The following is a 21,533-nucleotide window of genomic DNA, read 5'->3' on the forward strand; positions in this document are numbered from 1 at the left end:
TCTTCACATCAGCAGACCTCCATTTTCCCCTTTTTCATTTTCCTTGAGCCCATGAACCACCAACCCCATTCACTATATGATGCAGGAGTTGTTTTAACTGATTATCAGCAAAGACAGGGAAAAAAGTCCATGTTACATCAAACTTACAAAATATCACTTGTAAGTTTCTAAAATTAAATCAGGCTTACACTAAAAGACAGAATGGATGACTTGTCCTATGAGGGTGAGGGTGAAATGGCAAGGCAATGCCCTCCCTTAAAAAAAAAAAAAAAAGATGTTAGTTCTTTTTTGTTGATTACAAAATGCCTGTTTTTCTCTTGTACACATACCCTGATACACATGCCTCTGTATTGATTAGCAATCTTGGGCACAGGTTCATTGAGATAAGCATCAGAGGCTGAGCAACGTCACACGCTGGGATTTCGCAATGCCTGCTGGCATCACACACAATGTCTGTTGTCAAGGGTCATGCGGGTTGACCACTGACTGGCAAGGAAATTCACTGTTTAGAACATGAGTCACTGAAAATGAGGACATTCATTTAGTCAAGTAAATTTGTGCTAATGCTGTTGCAGAAGCAGGAAGAGGAAAGGATGCATCTGCATGATACACTAACAGATACCAACTTAATTTAATAAACAAAAAGCTTACCACACTTTGAAAAAAAGAACATACACCTACCCTTTGCAAAGGCTTGGAGTACTTTACATAGTCTACCAAGCAGGTGAACGCTTGAATTAATCACACATAGCCAACGTCTGTACTCTCTATCCAATCTTAATCTCATTTTCTCTCTCTCTCCTTTTTTTTAAGGGATGGTCTCTGGAATTCATTATCAACCTCCCCTCTGCTAGTTAGCTATTTATGTATGTATGTATGTATGTATGTATGTATGTTTGTTTATTTGGCTGCACCGGATCTTAGTTGTGGCACACAGGATCTTCATTGCTGTGTGCGGGATCTTTAGTTGCGGCATGCAGGATCTTTTAGTTGCGATGTGCGTGCTCTTAGTTGTGGCGTGTGGGATCTAGTTCCCCAGGGATCGAACCCGGGCCCCCTGCATTGGGAGCACGGAGTCTTAACCACTGGACCACCAAGGAAGTCCCTCCCCACTGCTTAAATCAAGAGAATGCCACTGGTTTCAAAGGGATACCTGAAATCACTGCCCTTAATGCTGTTTTCTCTTGCAACTTGAAGAAGGTTGTCATTTGCTACGTATATGCACTGTCTCCAGAGTACCTTAAATTTTGTAAAGGCCTGAAGCCATGTTCCTCCAAGTTGCTGTCCTCTGCATACAATGCATTTTTCCAGGTATCCAAAGATAATAAGGCCAAATGATCCACCGACAAAGTTTGTCCATGGCATCCCCTGCACCCTCAGGCATCAGGGTCCACTTCTATTTCCCAGGTGAAATTAGCAGGTGCAGGCTGCCCAGTGCTCAACACCAGAGAAGCACAGAGGCAAATCCTGTTTCCAGAGAGAAACACCCGGAAAGGAAGAAGGCTCTAAAGCCCTAACAGAAAAGCGTCCCGTTCTTTACTCTCATTCACCAGGTATCCCAGAAGTTACAGGAGACATAAGGGGTCTACTGGTTCTGCTCCCTGAGAAACCTTCGGAAGATGGGCTAGGGCTCCAGGGTATAGAAGCTCTTCTCTAGCCAGCCCAAGCTTTGGCGGAAACAGAGCTTTTGAGGAAGAGAAGCAGAGATACCAGGCACCTGAACTAGAAAAGCGAGGGAAGGGGTCCAGAGTAGAGCTTTTCATCACACTGTTCTGAGGTTGGCACACCAAGGAGGAGGGCCCTGCCTAAGAGTTTTGCTCACCCCCAGGGCATCCATACATCACTGGCTTCTTCCTACTCCAACCCGTGAAAAAAACTGTCTAATCACAAGTCCAATGGGATCTCTCCTTCCTCTGAGCCCAAGAGCCTATTCTCAACAAACGTAGAACCCACACTATCTGCTCCCTATCTCCCCCAACTTGCGTGTACGAGCCGTGTTTTGGTGCCCTCGCCCCTCACTTTCTTGTTGGTTCGAAAACTTATGCTGCCCCAAGTGCTTCAGCAAAAAAACAGAAAATTGGGAAATGCTATTACAAAATCTCTTGAAGAAAGGAGAAAAGGTGAAGAGGGCTTGAGGAGCTGTTGCTACTTTCTGGCAGAATAAAAGAACTGATGAAGAGCTTTCTCTACCCATAGAGCCAGTGACCCACAAGCAGACACCAATGTTACAGAGATAAACACCACATAAAGACAGACTGAAAACTGAAATACTTAAAATATTTATAGGGAATTTGTTACAACCAAGACAAAAAGGCACTGCTAAAAAATGAAAAGAGTTTTGTTATATAATTTATACCTCTCCCAAAATTCTCAATTATCTATCCAATTTGCAAAAAATCTCTATGTAATCTACCTACTAGTCTGGGTTTCATATCCTTTTTTTCAGTTTTCATATCCTTTTTTGCTAACGAGAAGTTCTTTCTTACATCTATCAATTTTTTTACTTCAATTTAAGCCAATCTTTTTATTCCATCTTTTATGGATATGGAGGAAAAGTGGGATGGCTTCCTCCTTCTAATAATTAACCAACTGAAAAAATGTATAATCCCTCAGCTTTTTTTTCTTTTTCTAAATTCAATAATCAACCCTCACAGATCTCATTAAACCCTTTATACAGGCTTCAGAATTTCCTCTTTACCACCTTTAATACAAACAGTAAACCTCGACTTACCTGTGCCTTTATATCACATCTAAACTGCTTTGCATTTGAGGCCCTTCATAACCTAATCTTATTTCTATCTTTTGTCTCTTCTATAAACTAAGCTCACTCCCATTGCTATTTAAATGATTCCCTCATTTTCCCAGTTTAGAAAGCCATCACCTTAGTTAACCTCAATCCACCTCCACATGGCCAGTTCAACACCAAACATCCACAAAAAACCCTCTCTGATGTCCCCCATCCAAAATGATCTCCTTTCATGCTACACTCATTAAGTTTCTTCCTCAAATTTATTATATTTCTATGTTTGTGGACTTCAATAACACCAGGGCTGCCTGATTCTCAACTGCCACATGGATATCCGGATCTTGGTGATATCTCCTTAACTAGGCTAAGGGTTCCTTGTGGGCATAGTTCCGAATATAACGTAGGCACACGGAAGACACGCAGGAATCACTGTTCATGGCCAAGACCAGGGCTAGTGATTCAAAGCAGTGCATCACTGTGTAGTTAAACATGCTGGCTCTTTTATGCACTGCAGCATCAGTCTAGGTTCTGTGCCCTGCTTTCCACTGCCTGCTTATCTAAAACTCTGCCTGTGGCTTTCTGAAGGGGCCAGTTCCTATCATGTATGTAACCAAGCCTGCTTTCTTATCCCATTTTGGAGCATCCTCCTTGGGTAAAGGATCTTGAATGTTTTCCTTCTCTCTGGTGGCTCATTCATCAAAACAATCAAGGTTACTTTAAACTCTATTCCTGTTTCCTAGGCTGTTTAAAACCTGACTAATTTAAGAGCATTCAGTCCACCATACTGCACTTCAATGATGTCAAAGTCATCAACGTAACCTCAAACAATACAACCAAATCTAAGCCAAACCCAATTACTCAACAGGTTCCCTTCCTTTCAGTTAGTGGTCCTCTGATGAGCAGTGTGAGAAGCCCCATCTCATCTCCAGATCAGGAGTGTGACAAGGTTTCATCAGGAAGGCCAACCCCAGGTCAGTTGGTAGTGAGAAGCTGTCTGCAGGTTTGTGCTAAAGAGGACTTTTGAGGCCACATCTTGGTTCAATGACAAAGACGTCATCAATTAGTGATGTCTGTCAGGGCCATGGGAAGGGTAACATGTAGAATGGATTTGTTGACTGTGTTATTTGGGATTAAGATAAAAGCAAAAGCTTTACTGAAATAAAGCTTCTATTTTCCTGATTTCTACATGGTTTATATACCTATAATAGAATAATTTGCCTTTTTTGTATTGTGAGTCATTTTCTATTAGTGTCTCTCAGTTATCAAGACTAAAAGTACTAAGCTAGAAGTACTGGAGATGTACTTTTAGTCTCTTGAGAAAGGTGTCTCTTTTTCATCATTATTTACCCCAGTTAGTTCTCCAGAAACTTATAAAATAATCAATGCTGATTATAAAATGGGAGGATTTTAGCCCCAGATATAAATACTAATCACAGAATTAAATATGTGTGTATATCCATTTTAAAGCATAAGTGGGGTGGAAGTATGGACATTGCAATCAGTTGCCAATCAACACTGCAGAGAAACCAACAGGCATTTAGAATAACAGGCAGAGTTTCATTTTAACAATTAACATTTTAACATCTCATTCAATACACTGTTGACCCATATCTTGACTGACATCCGCATTAACTTCGTTTATTTGGACATAAGTAGTCTGATTAAACAAGAAATCCCACAACACAGAAGAGTCCATAAACTTCATCATCAAATGAACCATCAATTCAATTAAAAATGTCAACCTTATGGTTTGGCATTTATGTACAGTATCTTTGATCATAATGCTGGATAGTCTTAATGGATTTGTTTTCTTTAAAATTTCTGTTGATGATTTAGGATTGAAATGTTATGAGTTTCCTAGGATGTGACAAAGCCAACACTCAGCAGAGGAGATACCATTTGTGGAAAAGTCACCTCAACCTTCAAAGGGAGAATTAGAAGACACTGGCCAGAGGGGCTGGTAAGGAAGGCATGGTTTAGGGTAGGAAGTGGTGGCGAGGGATTCTGAGTAGGAAAGACAAATTGGGATTCCTTTTCAGGCTATCTTTGACTAGCGATGTGATCTGAAGCAAGTTATTTGACCTTCTTCACCTGTAGTTTTCTCATCAGTAAAATGAGGATTAACAAGATGTTATCCTCATGTAAATAATGTAAATTAATTTTGCACAGTGGAGTTGGTGTATAAGAAATAGTGGTGATTATTATTACTATTGATAGGTTCTTATCTATAAGGCAGAAACAAAATGGAGAAGCTCTGGAGTTTTGATCAGGGTTTTCTCTGTGGGGTAGGGTGGCCAGAAGCGGTATGGTGAATGGGAGGTTGGTTTTGGGAACACTTTTTTATTTATTTATCTATCTATCTATCTATTTATTTATTTATTTTTGGCTGCATTGGGTCTTGGTTGCTGCGCACGGGCTTTCTCTAGTTGCGGCGAGCGGGGGCTACTCTTCATTGTGGTGCACGGGCCTCTCACTGCAGTGGCTTCTCTTGTTGTGGAGCACGGGCTCTAGGAGCACGGGCTTCAGTAGTTGTGGCGTGCGGGCTCAGTAGCTGTGGCTCATGCGCTCTAGAGCGCAGGCTCACTAGCTGTGGCGCACGGGCTTAGTTGCTCCACGGCATGTGGGATCTTTCCGGACCCATGTGCCCTGCATCGGCGGGCAGATTCTTAACCACTGCGCCACCAGGGAAGTCCCTGGGAACACTTCTAAAATGACAAACTGGATTTTGAATTTGATGGGCACCTGAGGAGATGTCTGCTCCTCCCAACAGTAAAGACAACTCTAAATAAACAGGGGATGTGTTCTCAAGTTGACTGTCCTATAATCTGATCCTATTATCTTTTCACTCTCAAAGAATCCTTGTGTCTTAGTTTTCACCCAGCTTTTTCACACCTCCACAGTTCTGAGATGAAGGTACCCTCTTCTAAACTACTGAGGTATTTGGGACTAAGAGAGCTAAATCACCAACAAGATCCCCAACTAGTTACTGCTGAGGATAGAAAGATTTAAAACCTGTTTATATTAGGTACAGTTTTTTAAAAACTAATTTCACAGAAAATAGGGACAGGGCACAGGGCAAGTCATCCACTTTGTTACAGCTGTATGAAAAGAAAAACAATCTGAAAAACAGTAGAGAGTATGTTTTATGGGCTAAAATATACCGGAAAACCTGGTTTATTAGCATGGGAGCCTTTCTTTCTGTGACTTACCACTTAAATTGCTCTTTCTCCACCCATCCCTCACAATGCAGTTAAAAGTATTAGTCTGCTCTGACATTCTGCCTTCCTCTTTCCTGCCAGAACCACTCCATCTCGCTTACTCATTGTTGGCCAGAATTACATGCTAAGTCATCTACTTTCAGAGGTGAGAGCACATACTCATATGCAAGTCTCTAACCCACTCTAAAGTAAAGTTTCTCCTAAAGAAGCAGTCTATTTTCCTTGGATTACAAGGTGAAGTTTGAAGTTTGTCTCACCTCTACCTTTCCTTAAGGAACATGCCTCCTCTGCCACCATCCAGAGACCCTGTTAACACTGTGATTCCCATGCCTTACCTTGCATTCTACCTTCCCCCAAACCAGCCACCAAAAACTGTAGAAATCAAGTTCTGCTCCTTCAAGGGGCTATTAGTTAGAAAGCTAGAATAAATTATGCATAATTATGCCAGTGAGAGTGGCATAATAGATTAATGCATTATTCACTAAGAGAGGTGGTTCCCAAAGGAATGGTCCCAAAGGAGGGGGGGGGTGGGAAAGAGGAGGGTTTTGCCCCCAGGGGACAGTTGGCAATATCTGGAGACACTGTTGGTTGTCACATTAGGGGTGTGCTACTGTCATCTAGTGAGTAGAGACCCAGGACACTGCTAAGCATCTTACAACACATAGGACCTCTCCCTGTGACAAAGAATTATTCTGCCCAAAATGTCAGTAGTACTGAGGTTGTGAAACCCAGCTCTAGGAGGTAATATATTTCAGTTAACAACGCCTTTGTTCCACAGGTTTAAGTTTCTATTCCAGGCACTAGGCATGCTGACTAGAGATGTATTTTGGAGCATGTAAGCATCAATCACACCCCTGAGACAGGTACCTATTTTCTATTCATATGAAACTAGTTCCATTTATCAGACTACAGACTCTAGCTGAAGGCTTAATGATATTTTATTTGGTTGATTTTCTTAATGTTTATGTTTAAAATACAAGTTTAACCAAAAAATATGAGTTCAACAAAGAAAAAATTCCATTGTCATATCTGCTTCAGATATTTTTGAAGAAAAAAATTATAGGTACAGTTAAAGCCCACCTCCCCATCTATTCTCCTCCCTCCTAGCAGATATATCATTTCCACATGTATTTTATACTTATCTACATACATCTACATAAATATATAGTTATCTGTTTAAGGTACTAAATTTTAAATGAATGTTATTATACTATACATTTCTTCTCTCTCAATGTTTGTCCATTTTGTTTTCTTCATGTAAATCCAGTTAGTTCATTTTGATCACTGTACAGTACAAATAAAGCAGCTTACATAATTTTCCTCCTAAGGAGTGACTGGGTCGTCTCCACATTGCCACTTTTTGTATGCACCTGTAACACGTCTCCTAACACACACATGCTGAGAGTTTGGGTAGGTCTGGTATCTTAGGAGAAGTGGAATTGTGGGGTTACAGTGCTACGAATCGCCAAATTGCTCTCCAAAGTGTCCCTGAACTAAGTTTTCATTATATTGCACTTAGAAATGCAGATGACTGATCTTACGGTTTTAAAACAAGCAAACAAAAAAGAATCAAACCTTTGCCTTCTGCAGAACTATATTAACATATGAGGATTAAAATACATGGTATGCTAGTGAATTTTTTCAGAAACACCTTCTATCAAGTAATTTTTGTTCCAAAAAGAGAAACTGTACTCCATATGTCCAATAAAGGCAGTGTCAATAAATAAATAAGCAAACGTATTTGTGGACCATGACTGAATGTCAAATCAAACAATCAGTTATCAAACCATTTTGAAACTGTTACAGAAATTTATATATGGACTATGTATTAGATGATATTAAGAAAATATTAAGCTTGTAAAAGGGATAAAAGCATTGTGGTTCTTTTTTAAAGTCCTTTTTTAAAAAATGTATAAAAAGATGAAATCTTATATCTGCACTGAATACTTTAGCAAAAACTGAGGAGTGATAGATGAATCAAGTGTGGCAAAATCTTGACAAAAGTTGGCTATATGGGTTATCACACTAAGTGAAATAAGTCAGAAAAAGACAATTATATGACATCACTTATATGTGGAATCTAAAAAAATAGCACAAATGAACTTATTTACAAAACAGAAACAGACTCACAGGCATAGAAAACAAACTTATGGTTTACCAAAGGGGAAGCCAGCGAGTGGTGGGAGGATAAGTTAGGAGTATGGGATTAACAAATACACACTACTATATACAAAATAGATAAACAACAAGGACCTATTGTATAACACAGGGAACTATATTCAGTATTCTGTAATAACCTACAGTGGAAAAGAATCAAAGTAAAAACGGATAGAGATATACACATATATACATGTATAACCAAATCATTTTGCCATACACCTGAAATTAACACAATACTGTAAATCAACTGTACTTCAATTAAACAAACAAAAAACAAAAACAAGTTGGCTATATGGGTCTCATTATACTATTTTTCTACTTTTGCTTATGTTTGAAAATTGTCATCATCATCATCGTCACCATCAGGCAGATAGACTAATAAAAGCAGGTAGACATTTGGCTGTGATAAAGAAAATCTCAACCTATAACACTTCCATATCCCATAACTGGATTATTTTTCTCTCTGCAAGTAGTCAGACACGTTCTAGGATTTTATGAGCAAGATAACCCCATTAAATGCATTATAGTCCATATCCTTGAGGACAGCAGACACTGATTTATATTCAGAGAACTTACACCAAGACAATAGTACGAAATCAACTTAGCTGATTTAAACAGACTATCAAAAACGGCCCGCCCAAGACAAAATGAGTATAGAACATGACACTCCTCAAATTTCTGTTACAACGTATTATCCCACATTTTCTGTGAAGTTCACAGATCTGCTTAATATTGATGCAACTAATATTGTATTGGCATCAACATGGCTAGTCAATTCTCACAAAAGAATCCCAAATGTAGGGCTTCCCTGGTGGCGCAGTGGTTGAGAGTCCGCCTGCCGATGCAGGGGACAAGGGTTTGTGCCCCGGTCCGGGAGGATCCCACATGCCGCGGAGCGGCTGGGCCCATGAGCCATGGCCGCTGAGCCTGCGCGTCCGGAGCCTGTGCTCAGCAACGGGAGAGGCCACAACAGTGAGAGGCCCGCGTACCGCATAAAAAAAAAAAAAAAAGAATCCCAAATGTAAAAGTAGAGAGAAACGTTAGGCAGCCTGAATTCTCTCTGGACACGTACAACATCAAAGGCTTCACCGTAGCATTTTGTCCTTTGTGTGTGTTTGAGGGGAGGAAGAGGTGGAGGGGGCTGAGGGCAAGAGATACTGGGCAGAAGAGAAACTTAGCCCAGGGGCTTAATTAACGGTGGGCCAGGTGATCCCAAATCCTTGCTGGGACAGGGCAATGTGGAGGACCTGAGGAAGCAAGTGCATTTCCCACTGCCAACAATGCCGAGTCCGGCCAGCAACACAACCCAGGGAAAAACACCGGAAGGACTGAGCCACGGCCTCTACTTATCTGTATTGTTTAGGACTCATTCCCCAGGCAAGGGCACCTTCAGGCCTTAACTCCTGCCTGTGGACATATAGTCGCTAATCACTGTGATGTCCTAGCATCGTAATGCAATTACAGTGGCATTAATCCTGAGTCATGAAAATGACATAATTAATTACATTCATTTCAATCACAATTAAAATTACTGACTCATTTAAGTCTGACAGCATAAGTTCTGGAAATCAGGTACCCAAAGAGCGAGACTGGTGGCTTCTTAGAGTCAAACGGTCCCTTGAACTAGTTACAGCAGAGTAAAATGAAAGCTGCTAAAATCTCCATCAGACCACAAGCCAGGGTCTGAGAAGATGCATTTGTTCTATGGCTAGAGTGGTAAAAGTACAGCTGATGCAAAGCAAAAGACCCAATACCCTTTTCTCTTCTTGTTTTACCACACAGTTCTCAGGGAACAAAAACTAGGGTAGAGGGTAACTCTGTATTCTCCACTGAAGTTGAATGCTTACCTATAACACAGTTACTTGAAGGGAGGAGGAAATTTATATTCACCACTGTATTAACAATGAGAAAAAGTCCTTAAACCCAGAAGAGGAAGGTACAATGATAGAGCTTCTTAAAGAGCTTTTATTCATGATCATATCTGAAGCTCAATGAGCTGGACAGTGTTTTAACAGAAGACATGGTAGAGTACAGCCAAGGACAGCAAAGAAGTATTTAAGCACAAAGATAATAATTCCTGAGGTTCAGCTTTCAGTTGGCTTATTCAATAAAAGCACAGAAGAAGTACAACACAAGAGGGGTTTAACTGGAGAGGGAGATTTGAAAACTGTTTCCAGAAATGTGCTTCACCAAGTAAAAGAGCAGCAAAAGGAATTTTCTGGTGCAGAAAATAAACATAACTCTTGTCCCTCTTTACCTCATCTCTCCCTCTCAATTCCCTAAACCTATCATCAGCACTGTATCATTCGACATCTCAAAATTGCACCCACACCCCTGGGACCCATGGTCTGCCAGTGACCCTTGCCTAAACTTTGGCCGGCTCAACATTGACTTGTGCTCGGTTGGCTGCGGTACAGAGACACGATGCTCTGAGGGCAGGCAACTGCACCAGCCAGGCACACAGGTGCTCAGTGTTTCATCACCCTCTGCCTCTGTCTAGGACTGTGATACTACCTCTCGGCTGACTCTAAACACCAGAATGTACAGGTGTTTAGAGTCAGCTGAGACTGACTCTCAACAGGGCACACACCCTGCCACAGGGCGACTCAAGCAGGATGTAAGTCAGGATGGGAGTAGAGGTGCATACCATGTACAGTTGAGGTATTAATACAGATGAAAGCAGCACATAGCAGAGCTTAAATGAGATCTCACCTCATCCTTTGCTTATGCCACTATTTTAGCATTTATCACAGTGGCCTATCAGATGCCTGTCTCCCCACAGGAGCCATGTCTTAATCATCTTGGGATCCCCTGTCAACCTCACAGGTAGCAAATGCTCAGTAACTACAATAGTCAATTCCCAACTGCACAGGCTAAAAGGGAGAGCAGCCACTCTGAATGAAATATGATAAATTCTGTAGGCATTAGCCACACTCTAAACCATTATTATATATATTTTCTCCTCCTACTCACTTCCACTCTTTCCTGGAGGTACCAAGAAAAAGGCAAAGACCAAAAATAGAAAAGACAGATGCATGATTAAAAAAAAAAAAAATCCAACAAGTGGAAATATTCACTCTCATTAGGCTGAAAAACCTAAAACAACGCTACAAACACCCTCAGCTAGTGGTTTTTTAATCCTCTTAACCTACCAAATTGAAACACTTTGTGCCCTTTTAAATTCATGGCCCAAGACATGCGCCACCACCACCCCAACCTGTAGGGTCCCATAGAATTTCACCCAAGAACAATGACAGCCCAAAATCTCACCAAGTACAACAAAAAATCAGCAATAAAGTTTGTTCTCTCCTTAAATCACAAGGGCACACATTTAAAAAGAACCCAGAAAAAAAATTTAGTATATCTGCTACACCTGAGAGAAGGTATCTCTCAGGTCAATAAGAAGAGGAGCAAGTAGAGCCAGAAATATCCAATCTTGGTTAACATGTTATTGGTGCTAACCCTTTGGTGTTTAAGTGGACACCATGAAGCTCTACTAGTTGCTTTAATCATTTGAACATAACAATCTAATTACACAAAAATGCACAGATGTTTTCACTCAGATTCTTTATTTCCTAAATGCACTATAGCATATAATTTCTACAATTCCTCTTAGACAAGGCTTCAGAAGATAAATTCCTTCTGGTGAAGTGTTTGACATTTTGACCATCTTTAACCCTAAATCAGATGTGCACAAAATTGTTTATATATTATTTTTGAAAAACACATAAAGCCTTAATCTTTTAATTAAATCAAGGGTTTATTTCTCCTTAATTTCACAGCCAGCACTTCCACAGAATTCTACTCCCCTTTGAACCCAGTGTCTTAAAAATTCTTAAAATTCTTAACCCAAGTGAAAGGGTTTATTGGGACAAAGGCAAAGCACACATATAGAAGCAGGGACTGCTTAGCTCGGTTGACTTGTTAACTCACTTCTAACAAAAATTAAGTGAGTTTCTTTACTACAGGACTTTTCTGAGCCTTTGTTACTATACATTATTAGTCTCCAAAAGGAATGTGTAGCATGTGGTGATTCCCAAGCTTATTTCACAAGGGAGTTATTTTTTTCTTTCATGCATTACTAATTAGTTTTTAGCAGGAAAGAATATTTTGAGGAACATACTTTGAGAACCACAAGTTATAAGGTGCTAATGAAACCTCAAATATAGGTTTAACTTAACACCAGTTAGTCCGATTAGCCTTTTTTTTCTTAAGACCATTAACTACCATGGGCAACCACCTTTAAATACATACCTTTAGAAATACCCTATAAGAACACATAGATGAACCAGCACATATTACATCTTTACAGTAAAAACTCATCCAAAAGTCAGAAGGCGGCTATTTTGCATAAAGGTCAGAATTATGAACAATCCAAGGCCATAAAATGTACTACTTTATGCATATTTGAAGTTCAAATTGGGTAGATACATCTACCCAATTTGGATACTTTAACCATTAAAATGAAAAGGAAGACTTACCAACAGAAGCTGAGCTTTTAAGAACTGATTCCTTTGAGACTCCTTTTTCAATTCGTAACGTGGCCCACTGTTCAAAAACAACAAGTATTAATGTAAACTGTGCCACAGACACAATGCAAGATATTTAAACCATGCTTATATAGACATGAAATTAATCATTAAGCCCTGGTGTTATGTGAATTGAAGAGATACCCCACTGAATCTCTGATATAATAGTATTCCAAATCCCAGGTATACTCTTACATTAGTTACTGGTAATGCCCAAATAAAAGGAGGAAAAGATCATGTTTACCCTATTAAAAAACCCTCACACACACCTGGTACCCCAATAAATTACTCCTTGGAAAACTCAGAAAGCATGAAGGGCAAGAGCATAGACTATGGCATCAAGTCTATCTGGGTTTAAAATTACTTAATCCCTCCCAGCCTCAGTTTCCTCATCTGTAAAATGAGGATAATAGTTCCTATTCCATAGGGTTGCTATGAAGATTAAATGAGATTAACACATGTAAAGACATAAACACAGGGCACAAAGAATATTATTTTCATAAGAAATTAGGCATTCAAGGATGAGACACACTCAAAGATGCCTAATTGCCTGTATCAGACAAAAGCTTTCAAAAGGAGCAGTGTGAGACTTGGAAAGCTGGAAAGGAATCCATGAAATCACTAACTAAAAAGACATCTGCCAGGAGACTGGGATTGACATATACACACTACTATATATAAAATAGATAACTAATAAGGACCTACGTATAGGACAGGGAACTCTACTCAACACTCTGTAATGGCCTATGTGGGAAAAGAATCTAAACAAGAGTGGATATATATATATTACTGATTCACTTTGCTGTACAGCAGAAACTAACACAATATTGTAAATCAACGATACTCCAATAAAAGTTTTAAAAACAAACAAACAAAAAGTTAAAAAGACATGTGGGGGCTTCCCTGGTGGCACAGTTGAGAATCTGCCTGCCAATGCAGGGGACACGGGTTCAAGCCCTGGTCTAGGAAGATCCCACATGCCGTGGAGCAACTAAGCCCGAGCGCCACAACTACTGAGCCTGTGCTCTAGAGCCCACAAGCCACAACTACTGAGCCCACATCCTGCAACTACTGAAGCCCGCACGCCTAGAGGCTGTATTCCGCAACAAGAGAAGCCACCGCAATGAGAGGCTTGCACACCACAACAAAGAGTAACCCCCACTCGCCTCAACTAGAAAAACCCGCGCACAGCAATAAAGACCCAACGCAGCCAAAAATAAATAAATAACTTAATTTAAAAAATCTATATATATATTATGTAGATGACTACAATTCTAGAAGCTAACAATGTCTAAATTGACCTTATTTGGGGAGGTGGGAGAAGAGCAAAACAAGAGGTAAAAGGCACTATAATTATAATTACGACTTAGGCACTCTTGAAGGGGCAAAAAGACAGAATTTATTAAATATGTCAAGGCAAAAACCTCAGCTGTTGCTGGGCTTGAAGGGCTCAAGCAGAGAGGTAAACATTTTTTCTCAAATAAATAAGAAAATAAGTAGTAGAGAAAAAATAACCTAAAACGTGTACACGAAGGTCAAGGAGCAAAGCATGATCTGACTATGTCAGGACCCCTGCACAACATCCCAAAGAGCAAAGTAGGAACATGCCATGGGTGCTTAGAAAACAGCCTATGAATAGAGGCTTAATCTCCCCAGCTTCAAGTGGCAAGTCACAAATGATAATAGGCTCAGAGTCTTAATCTGGTTGCGTCCTTTTCTCTTCCTTGCTGATCTAGGCAGGAATTCTCAAACTCCGGACTTTACTTCCCATCTCTTCTCAATAGAGGTAAAGGTTTATTTCCACAGTTTTTCACGTTAAAGCCTTGTTACCTATTATCAGTTGTAAGGAGACCTAAGACATGATTAAAATAAAACTTTGTCAACAATCAATCATCCTTATCCTGGAGCTCACTTTTTTCATTGTGGGCATGTGATTTTATATTTTATATAAATGGTAATTACCTTAGACTAGAACAATTGGTCCATGCTTATAAGATGGAAAACATTAGTATTTTTTGGCTATTATGGGCTGAATTGTGTCCCACACAAAGCGCCCCAAAAATTCATGTGTTGAAGCCCTAACGCCCAGTGCCTCAAAATGTGACTATATTTGGAAACTGGGCCTTTAAAGAGGTGACTCAGTTAAAATGAGGCCCTTAGGGTGAGGCCCTAATCCGGTATGACTGGTGTCCTTATAACAAGAGGAAAAGAACCAGGGTCATGTACAGAGAAGACAGACCATGTGAGGTCACAGCAAGACAGCACCATCTAAATCTAAGGAGAGAGCCCTCAGAAGAAACCAAAGCTGCTGACACCCTAATTTTGGACGTCTATCCTCCAACACTGTGAGAAAATAAATTTCCATGGTTTAAGCCACCCAGTCTATGGGACTTTGTTATGGCAGCAAACCAATATGGGGGCATTCCTCCAATAACATGATGTGCTCCAAAGAGCTCCCTGTGCCATCATCAGAAGTTTCAGAAGACAGACCCTCTCCTGAAATGCTAACTCTGAGGTCTATCCTCCAAAATGTAGTTACAATGTTCAAGATTAGCAAGTTTTAAGGTTGGAGGAGAAGTCACTTAATGCCAAAAGGAATTTGTGCTGGAAAACGGTTTTCTTCTTTGGGCTAACTCTCCAGTGAAAATGACCAAGTGCCTATGCTCTGCAGCTGGACAGACAGAAGTACACGTGAACTGCAGTTCTGCCACTTCCTTGCTGTAATCATCTCAGACAAGACTTTAACCTCCTGGGGTCTAAGTTTCATCATCTCTGAACAATACCAAGGGTTGTTGTAAAGATTAAAGGAGATAATCTATCCAATGACCATCACACAATCGGCCACAAGGTAGAAAAACATTGGCTTTCTCCTCCCTCCCTACATCTATATAGGTGCCAAAATGATCAGTTTGTTTTCCAGACCATCAGTGCATCTCCCAATAAATAGCTATTTCTCTTTCACCACGCCAGCTTCTCTAGCTGATCAGGTAAGCCCAAATACAGAGGAAGAATATCTCTTTAGAGGTTCTAAATCTCTTGAGGTATCTCAGGACACATCTACCTCAAGGCACCAGGAAAGACGCAGCTCTGTCTGCAAAGGGCCCTGAAGATAGCAGCTTCGAACAATCCTGGCTACCACTCCCCATCTCACTACGCCTACCGAGAAGGATGACAACTTTCAATCCGGTTTTCACCCCCACTTAATTTCAAAATCCTCTTGGAAGAAAATAAGTAGCTGTCCACAATTCACCAAAATAAAGGGTTAAGTATAATTTTTAAAGCTTAGGCCAAAAGCTTGCAAAAATGAGACACTGTCACCTAGACAATTCAACTTTCAGTTTTCACACTAACAAGACATTTAAGAATTGACTAAATAGAGGGAAAGAAAAAAAGGAAAAATGTATAAAATTATATAAAAATTCAAAATATTAGGCTTACTCAAATAATAGCTGGCCATCATCTGTAGCAAAACAAAAGTCTCTCAGCAGAGTCTGTCATTTTAGCAGAGTAGAACCCAGGCTCTAGATTCAGATTAAAATCCTGATTGTACCACTGACAGCTGTATGCCACTGTCCAGACAAATCACCTCTCTGAACCTCCATTCTCCAGTCTATCAATGGGAATAATAACTGACCCTAACCCAGAGAGGTGCTGTAGAATTAAGTTATCTGAAAAGCATATTGCTTTGGTAGCTTTTATTATTACTTTCTGTCATAAAGAGTCATGGCCTTCTAGCAGATTTATTATATTTCCAACACCAGGGATAATACCTGAGTGTTATAATAAGAGGTGTTTATCATCTGAAAATTATTGACCTGCATTTTTAAAATGACGGAAAACTAATTGGTGGATGGAGGAAATGGTAAAGGAAAGAATAATAACTAAAATAAAAGGCAGGAGTAGGCTGTTCTGAGTCTGTATGTGTGCTGACCCATCAAAGATCTGAAGGTAGGTTAAATCTTAGCTACACAGGAGCAAAAAAAACCCCAAAAAAACACAACCAAAGAGTGTTCCAATTCAAACTCCACTAAGATTTGAGCACCTACTATGTATCAAGTGCTTTTATTCACCTCTCTTCATTTAATCTGCACAATAACTCTGTGAGGCATATTCCTGTACAAACATGTAGAAACTAAGGTGGAGATGTTGAGTGATTTGCCCAAGGTTACAATGGAAATTTGGAGTAAGTTGTTCATGCAACCAACTTATTCCTCAAAAGTTGAGGGAAAAATCAGTCCATTAACATTTATCTTCTCTGTCTATTGTTTGTATTATCTGGTTAGATTAGATATTTTACATATCATTCCCCTGCCGCCTTCTTCTCCATCAATCCTATATTCTCTTCCCATTCTTTATTTCCCTCTATGAACCTTAGGCCAATGAATAGCAATCCTTAGGTCAATCAATAGGAAGCATCATTAACCTTGCAGGGCTGAGAACAGCATATTTCAACCTTTAATCCATGCTCCTGTTTGACAAACATAAAAAATTCACACACACTCTCCCAGAGATTCAGATATATACATCCTACCATGCAGATGGACTACCCTCTACAAATCCTCTCAGCCAAAAGTTTTACTTTTCATGGTTTGTATTCCTAAAACAATTTTCCCTAATATACTGCTACCATATTGGCATATATACTCCTAAGAAATCGTTATATACCCCTTGAAAATCACTGGTTTAGAGAATCACTACACTTACTCTAGGCTAAGAATTCAAGCCTTACCCTCAAGCAGCTTGCCATATCAGGGACCTATGAACACATCTAGAGATATTCAGCAATGCAGAAGGCAGCATTCAGTAGGTACTCAATAAATAATTATTACCTGAACTGATGAGCTAAGAAAGGGCCCCAAGAAGAGCATATAGCTGGCTGAGTTACTTGACAATTAGCAGTTACCACAGTCAGCTATTCTGAAGGTACCCCACACACATTGCAACTTCCAGAATTTGAGTTTATGATCACAAAAAATCTAACCATTGTCAAGAAAACTTATCAAAGTAAACACATCATGTACCAAACTAAATGTCCTTTTAAAATGGTGTGTAAATTGTGACCAAGGAAACCTGTGAAATAGCTAATTCCAATCAAAGAGCCCAAAGAATATTCTTGGGACTGGAATGCAAAAGAAAGAAAGAAGCAAATCAGTTGAGAACATACTAAAGAATAATGAGTAGCAGAAGGGCGGGGCCTTGAATGGACTCTACAAAAAGGCAGGGTATGTTTCCAGCTCTAAAGATGTTCTAATATTAAACAACCAGCACACTTTTTAAGAGAATTATCCCCATAGTTGGCAAAAAAAAGCAATCCACTGTACCAACCTCTGCCTAACAGAAATGTCTCTGAAACATCTAACGCTGTTCTGGTTAGAGGATGGAAAACCCTGGGTTGCCATCTCCCTCTTCTGTGCCTAAAGCAGATATCGCTATGGAATGATAGCTCTTTCCTGAGGGGCCCAGCTGCTTCCAAACACAGGCATTCCAGGCAGCTACCACCAAGTCAGAGTTGGCTCACAAAATGAATCCCCATTCTAATTCCATATATGCCAAGTATCTCTCTGACCTAATAACTTTGGTCTGAGCTAAGAGGATGGTTCCTTATGCTGCCATCTACCTGGTTTCCAAGCTAGGTGGTGTATCTCCCACTATAATTAGAAAACTAGCATTCTTGAGAGTTTGATTAACAAGGAGTGCACCTCTAAGTCTCTTCAAGTCTAGATGGACAAAAATTAAAACTTGAGGCCCTGCCACACTGAAGCCAGACCCTGGACTGGAGACATCCCTTCAAAGTATAATAGTTATTTGCCAGGCTAACAGCAACTAGCGGGCCTCTCTCCTTGACATCTCTTTAGCTGTATCCTGACTTACTCAAGCAAGCATATAGGAGTCAGCACCTGGAAGACAGGGTGTGCAACTTACTTTACTCTATCCTCACTTGGGGTATCAATTCCAAAAGACATTGCTACATGGGAGAACAGTTCAATCATTTCAGTTCTGAGAAAGAGTGAACACCAGCTGAAGAGGATCAACTGCTACGGGGAGAGTATTCTGAAGATCTAACAGTAAGAGGTAGCTAAGAAATTCACAGTAGAGTGTGACCAAGTTCAGAGTGTGACATCAACAAGATAAGTTCAAGACTGTGAAATATCTCCTAAGTAGAAACAACAGAACTTTTAAAACATGAGGGCTGAGGATGAAGAATCAAATATAACTTCAAAGACTAGACAGAAAAATAGCCACAAAGAGAAGTACAACAAAAATGTGGGGTAAAACAGGAGATAAGCAGCTAGAATAGATTTGCAGGAGATTAGCTGGTGGGAGATCTGCTGGTAATCTCCAGGTAAGAGATAAAAGATTAGAGATGTATATCTGGGAGCCACCCTCCTGCCTGAGGGAGAAAAGCAAATAAAGCCACGCCTGGGGGCAGACATAGAATAAGGGCAGAAAACTGCAAACCGTATTAGAAGGTACTTTAGTAGCTACAGAAACAAGGATGCTAGAATCTAAGTAATAATATTATTACTTTAATAATATTATTACTTTAATAATAAGAATAATATTATTCTTTTAATAGTAGCAAACACATACAGATACCATTCTAGGATGCTTGACATATTTTAACTCACTTAAACAACCCTATGGAAATAGTTGTTATTGTTACTCCTGTTTTATAGACGAGGCAAATGAAGCACAAGAAGTAGGTGACTTCCCTGTGGTCATATACTGAGAAGCAGAGCTGGGATTTTGGTACCAAATCGAAGCAAATCTGCATCCAAAGTCTGCACTATTAACCAATAGCTGCAGGCCCTCTCCTCAGTTAAGACTCCTGTCTCCACCACTTAATTCAAGCAAACCACTGAACGTCTCAGAGTCTCAGTTTCCTTACCTGTAAAAGGGGGAATAACACTTGCTCTCCCTACCTTCCAAGGCTTTGGGGAGCATCTGATGAGAGGATCAACAGGGAACCCTCTGTGATTTAATAAAGCCCTGTATTAAGGGTAAGCTGTAGTTGTTCCCCATCAGGCCCACTTAGAGTTGAGGTCAAGGAATATAGATTTTCAATGACATTTCAAGTGCCATTGGTTAGATTAAATTTCCATGACTCTGTTAAAATATAATCAGACTTCTTTCTACCATCCAGCAATTGGTGTCTTATATTGAGCATACACTAGAACATGATGCCTTTCTGGACAGGATGCCTTAGTCCACGAAAGGACCTCTGAAACCTGGGGCTGTAAAAACTAAGGACACTGAGGTGACAGCTCCCCGCAGAAAGGATATAAAGAAATTCGGTGATAGAAAAGGTGGTTGCATTGATATTCTGATCAGTAAAAATCATAATAACAACAGAGGGTGGAGGTAATTCTGCCTCCAACCACAGCAACAACAGGGTGGTCCAGTGGTTTTAGTCCGAATCCCTCCAGCTCTGCGGGAGAGGAGGGATGCAGCCGCGAATAAACTAAAACGCACACCCCTCCAGACCACTGACTTTCCTCACTGGTCCCCTCGCGTCTACTCGTCTTTCAGCTCTACCTTCGTTTCGCATCGCCCCAGGATCTCCCTAAAGCCCTCGGAGGAGGGGCCGCGGCATGCCCCCATGCACTCACCTCTAAAGTTTTCACCAGGATCTTCATGTAGAGCTCGGAGATGCCCAAAGACAACCCAAAGGCCGAAGGCAGGAGTATGAAGCCGAGCACCAGAGTCAGCCAGGTGTAAACGATCTTCCCGGCCAGCTCCGCGCTATCCATGGCTCGGCGCACCCAGAAGGGGTCCACGGAGGAGGTCCGAGCGCGACAGCTTTCCCTGTCCCCAGCTAGTCGGTTGGCAGCTCCGGGAGCAGAGGTGCGGGGCCCGGCTCCCCGGAGTCAGCGCCGCCGCCGCCTGCCACTCACCTCTGCAGGGAAAACAAGAGAGGACGGGAAAAACTTTCAGGAGGACAGCAATTTCCTTCCTCTTCGGGCTCCACCTCGCCGCGGCCGGCTGACTCTTTCTGGGCTGGAGGCCCAGGTCCCCTGCTGCCGCTTGCGCAGACCTGGTAGCGCCCGCCAGGCGACCAGGGCTGGGGGTGAGCGTGGAGACACGCGAGCGCAGCGGGGAACGTGTCCCACCCTGTGCCTGATTTCAGTTGGGTGGTGATTGGGGCAACTCAGCGTTGAGTCACGGAGGCCCTCCCGGAACGAGGATCCCTGCGGCGCCGTGCACCGCACCACCTCACACCAGCCGCTGGCGGAACTGACGCCTGGTCCAGGACTGCGCTGCTGGTGGGCTGGCTCGGACGCCCAGCGCCCAATTTCTGCACCCTGCCCTCGCCCCACCTCCTCCGCCACCCAACGGGGAGCTTCTAGTAGGGATCTGCACGGAAAGCGCCGCAGCCTCCCGGGCGGCCTCCAGTCTTCCCCGCGCCCCGCCTCGCCAGCACTCCCAGCGGAGGTTCTTCAGGGAACAGAGTTTTCATCTGCAACACGTTAGAATTTTCTCACCCCCGGAATGAACTACTGACTTGTCCGGAACGCTTGAGAAGGTCCTGCTTGTGTGTGTATGAAACGACCTCTCGGCAGGGCTGTCAAGGAGAGGGAAATGCCCGCGGCGCTGCTGAGCTGCGGCTTCCTCCGCTTCCAGGTCTCCCACTCCCTCTTCTCCCTCCTCCTTCCCCTCCCTACTCTAGGGAGCTACCGGGCGATATGTTGCTCTTCCTGAAAGTGGAAAGTTTTCTCCACGAGTCGCCTTCCCGGCTCAGCCGCCGTTCCCTTGGCACAGAAATCCTTCCGCCGAGGGTCGCTCTCTTCCTGGGGCAAGATTCCAACTACAGCTTCCCCTACCTTTCACCCAACACGATTCTCACAGAAGCCACAGAAAAACACCAGGCCCCCGCAAGCT

At 41.6% G+C, this 21,533-nt stretch overlaps 1 protein-coding gene across 4 annotated transcripts in view; it reads right to left on the reverse strand.

Moving 5' to 3' along the window:
• Positions 1 to 21,276, reverse strand: part of GPAT3 (glycerol-3-phosphate acyltransferase 3) — a 57,666-nt gene extending 36,390 nt beyond the window's left edge. The window contains exons 1-3 of one of the 4 annotated variants that reach the window (XM_060147894.1): positions 21,137 to 21,276; positions 20,264 to 20,550; positions 12,606 to 12,672 (exon numbers count right to left, since the gene is read on the reverse strand). In XM_060147894.1, coding sequence (XP_060003877.1) covers positions 12,606 to 12,672; positions 20,264 to 20,404 — 208 coding nt within the window. In that variant the 5' untranslated portion in view covers positions 20,405 to 20,550; positions 21,137 to 21,276. The other 3 variants (XM_060147896.1, XM_060147895.1, XM_060147897.1) reach the window with 3 other exon arrangements.
• Positions 21,277 to 21,533: the final 257 nt, after the last annotated feature.

The sequence above is a fragment of the Lagenorhynchus albirostris genome, chromosome 4 (assembly GCF_949774975.1).
Source record: "Lagenorhynchus albirostris chromosome 4, mLagAlb1.1, whole genome shotgun sequence".
Taxonomy (NCBI): Eukaryota; Metazoa; Chordata; class Mammalia; order Artiodactyla; family Delphinidae; genus Lagenorhynchus; species Lagenorhynchus albirostris.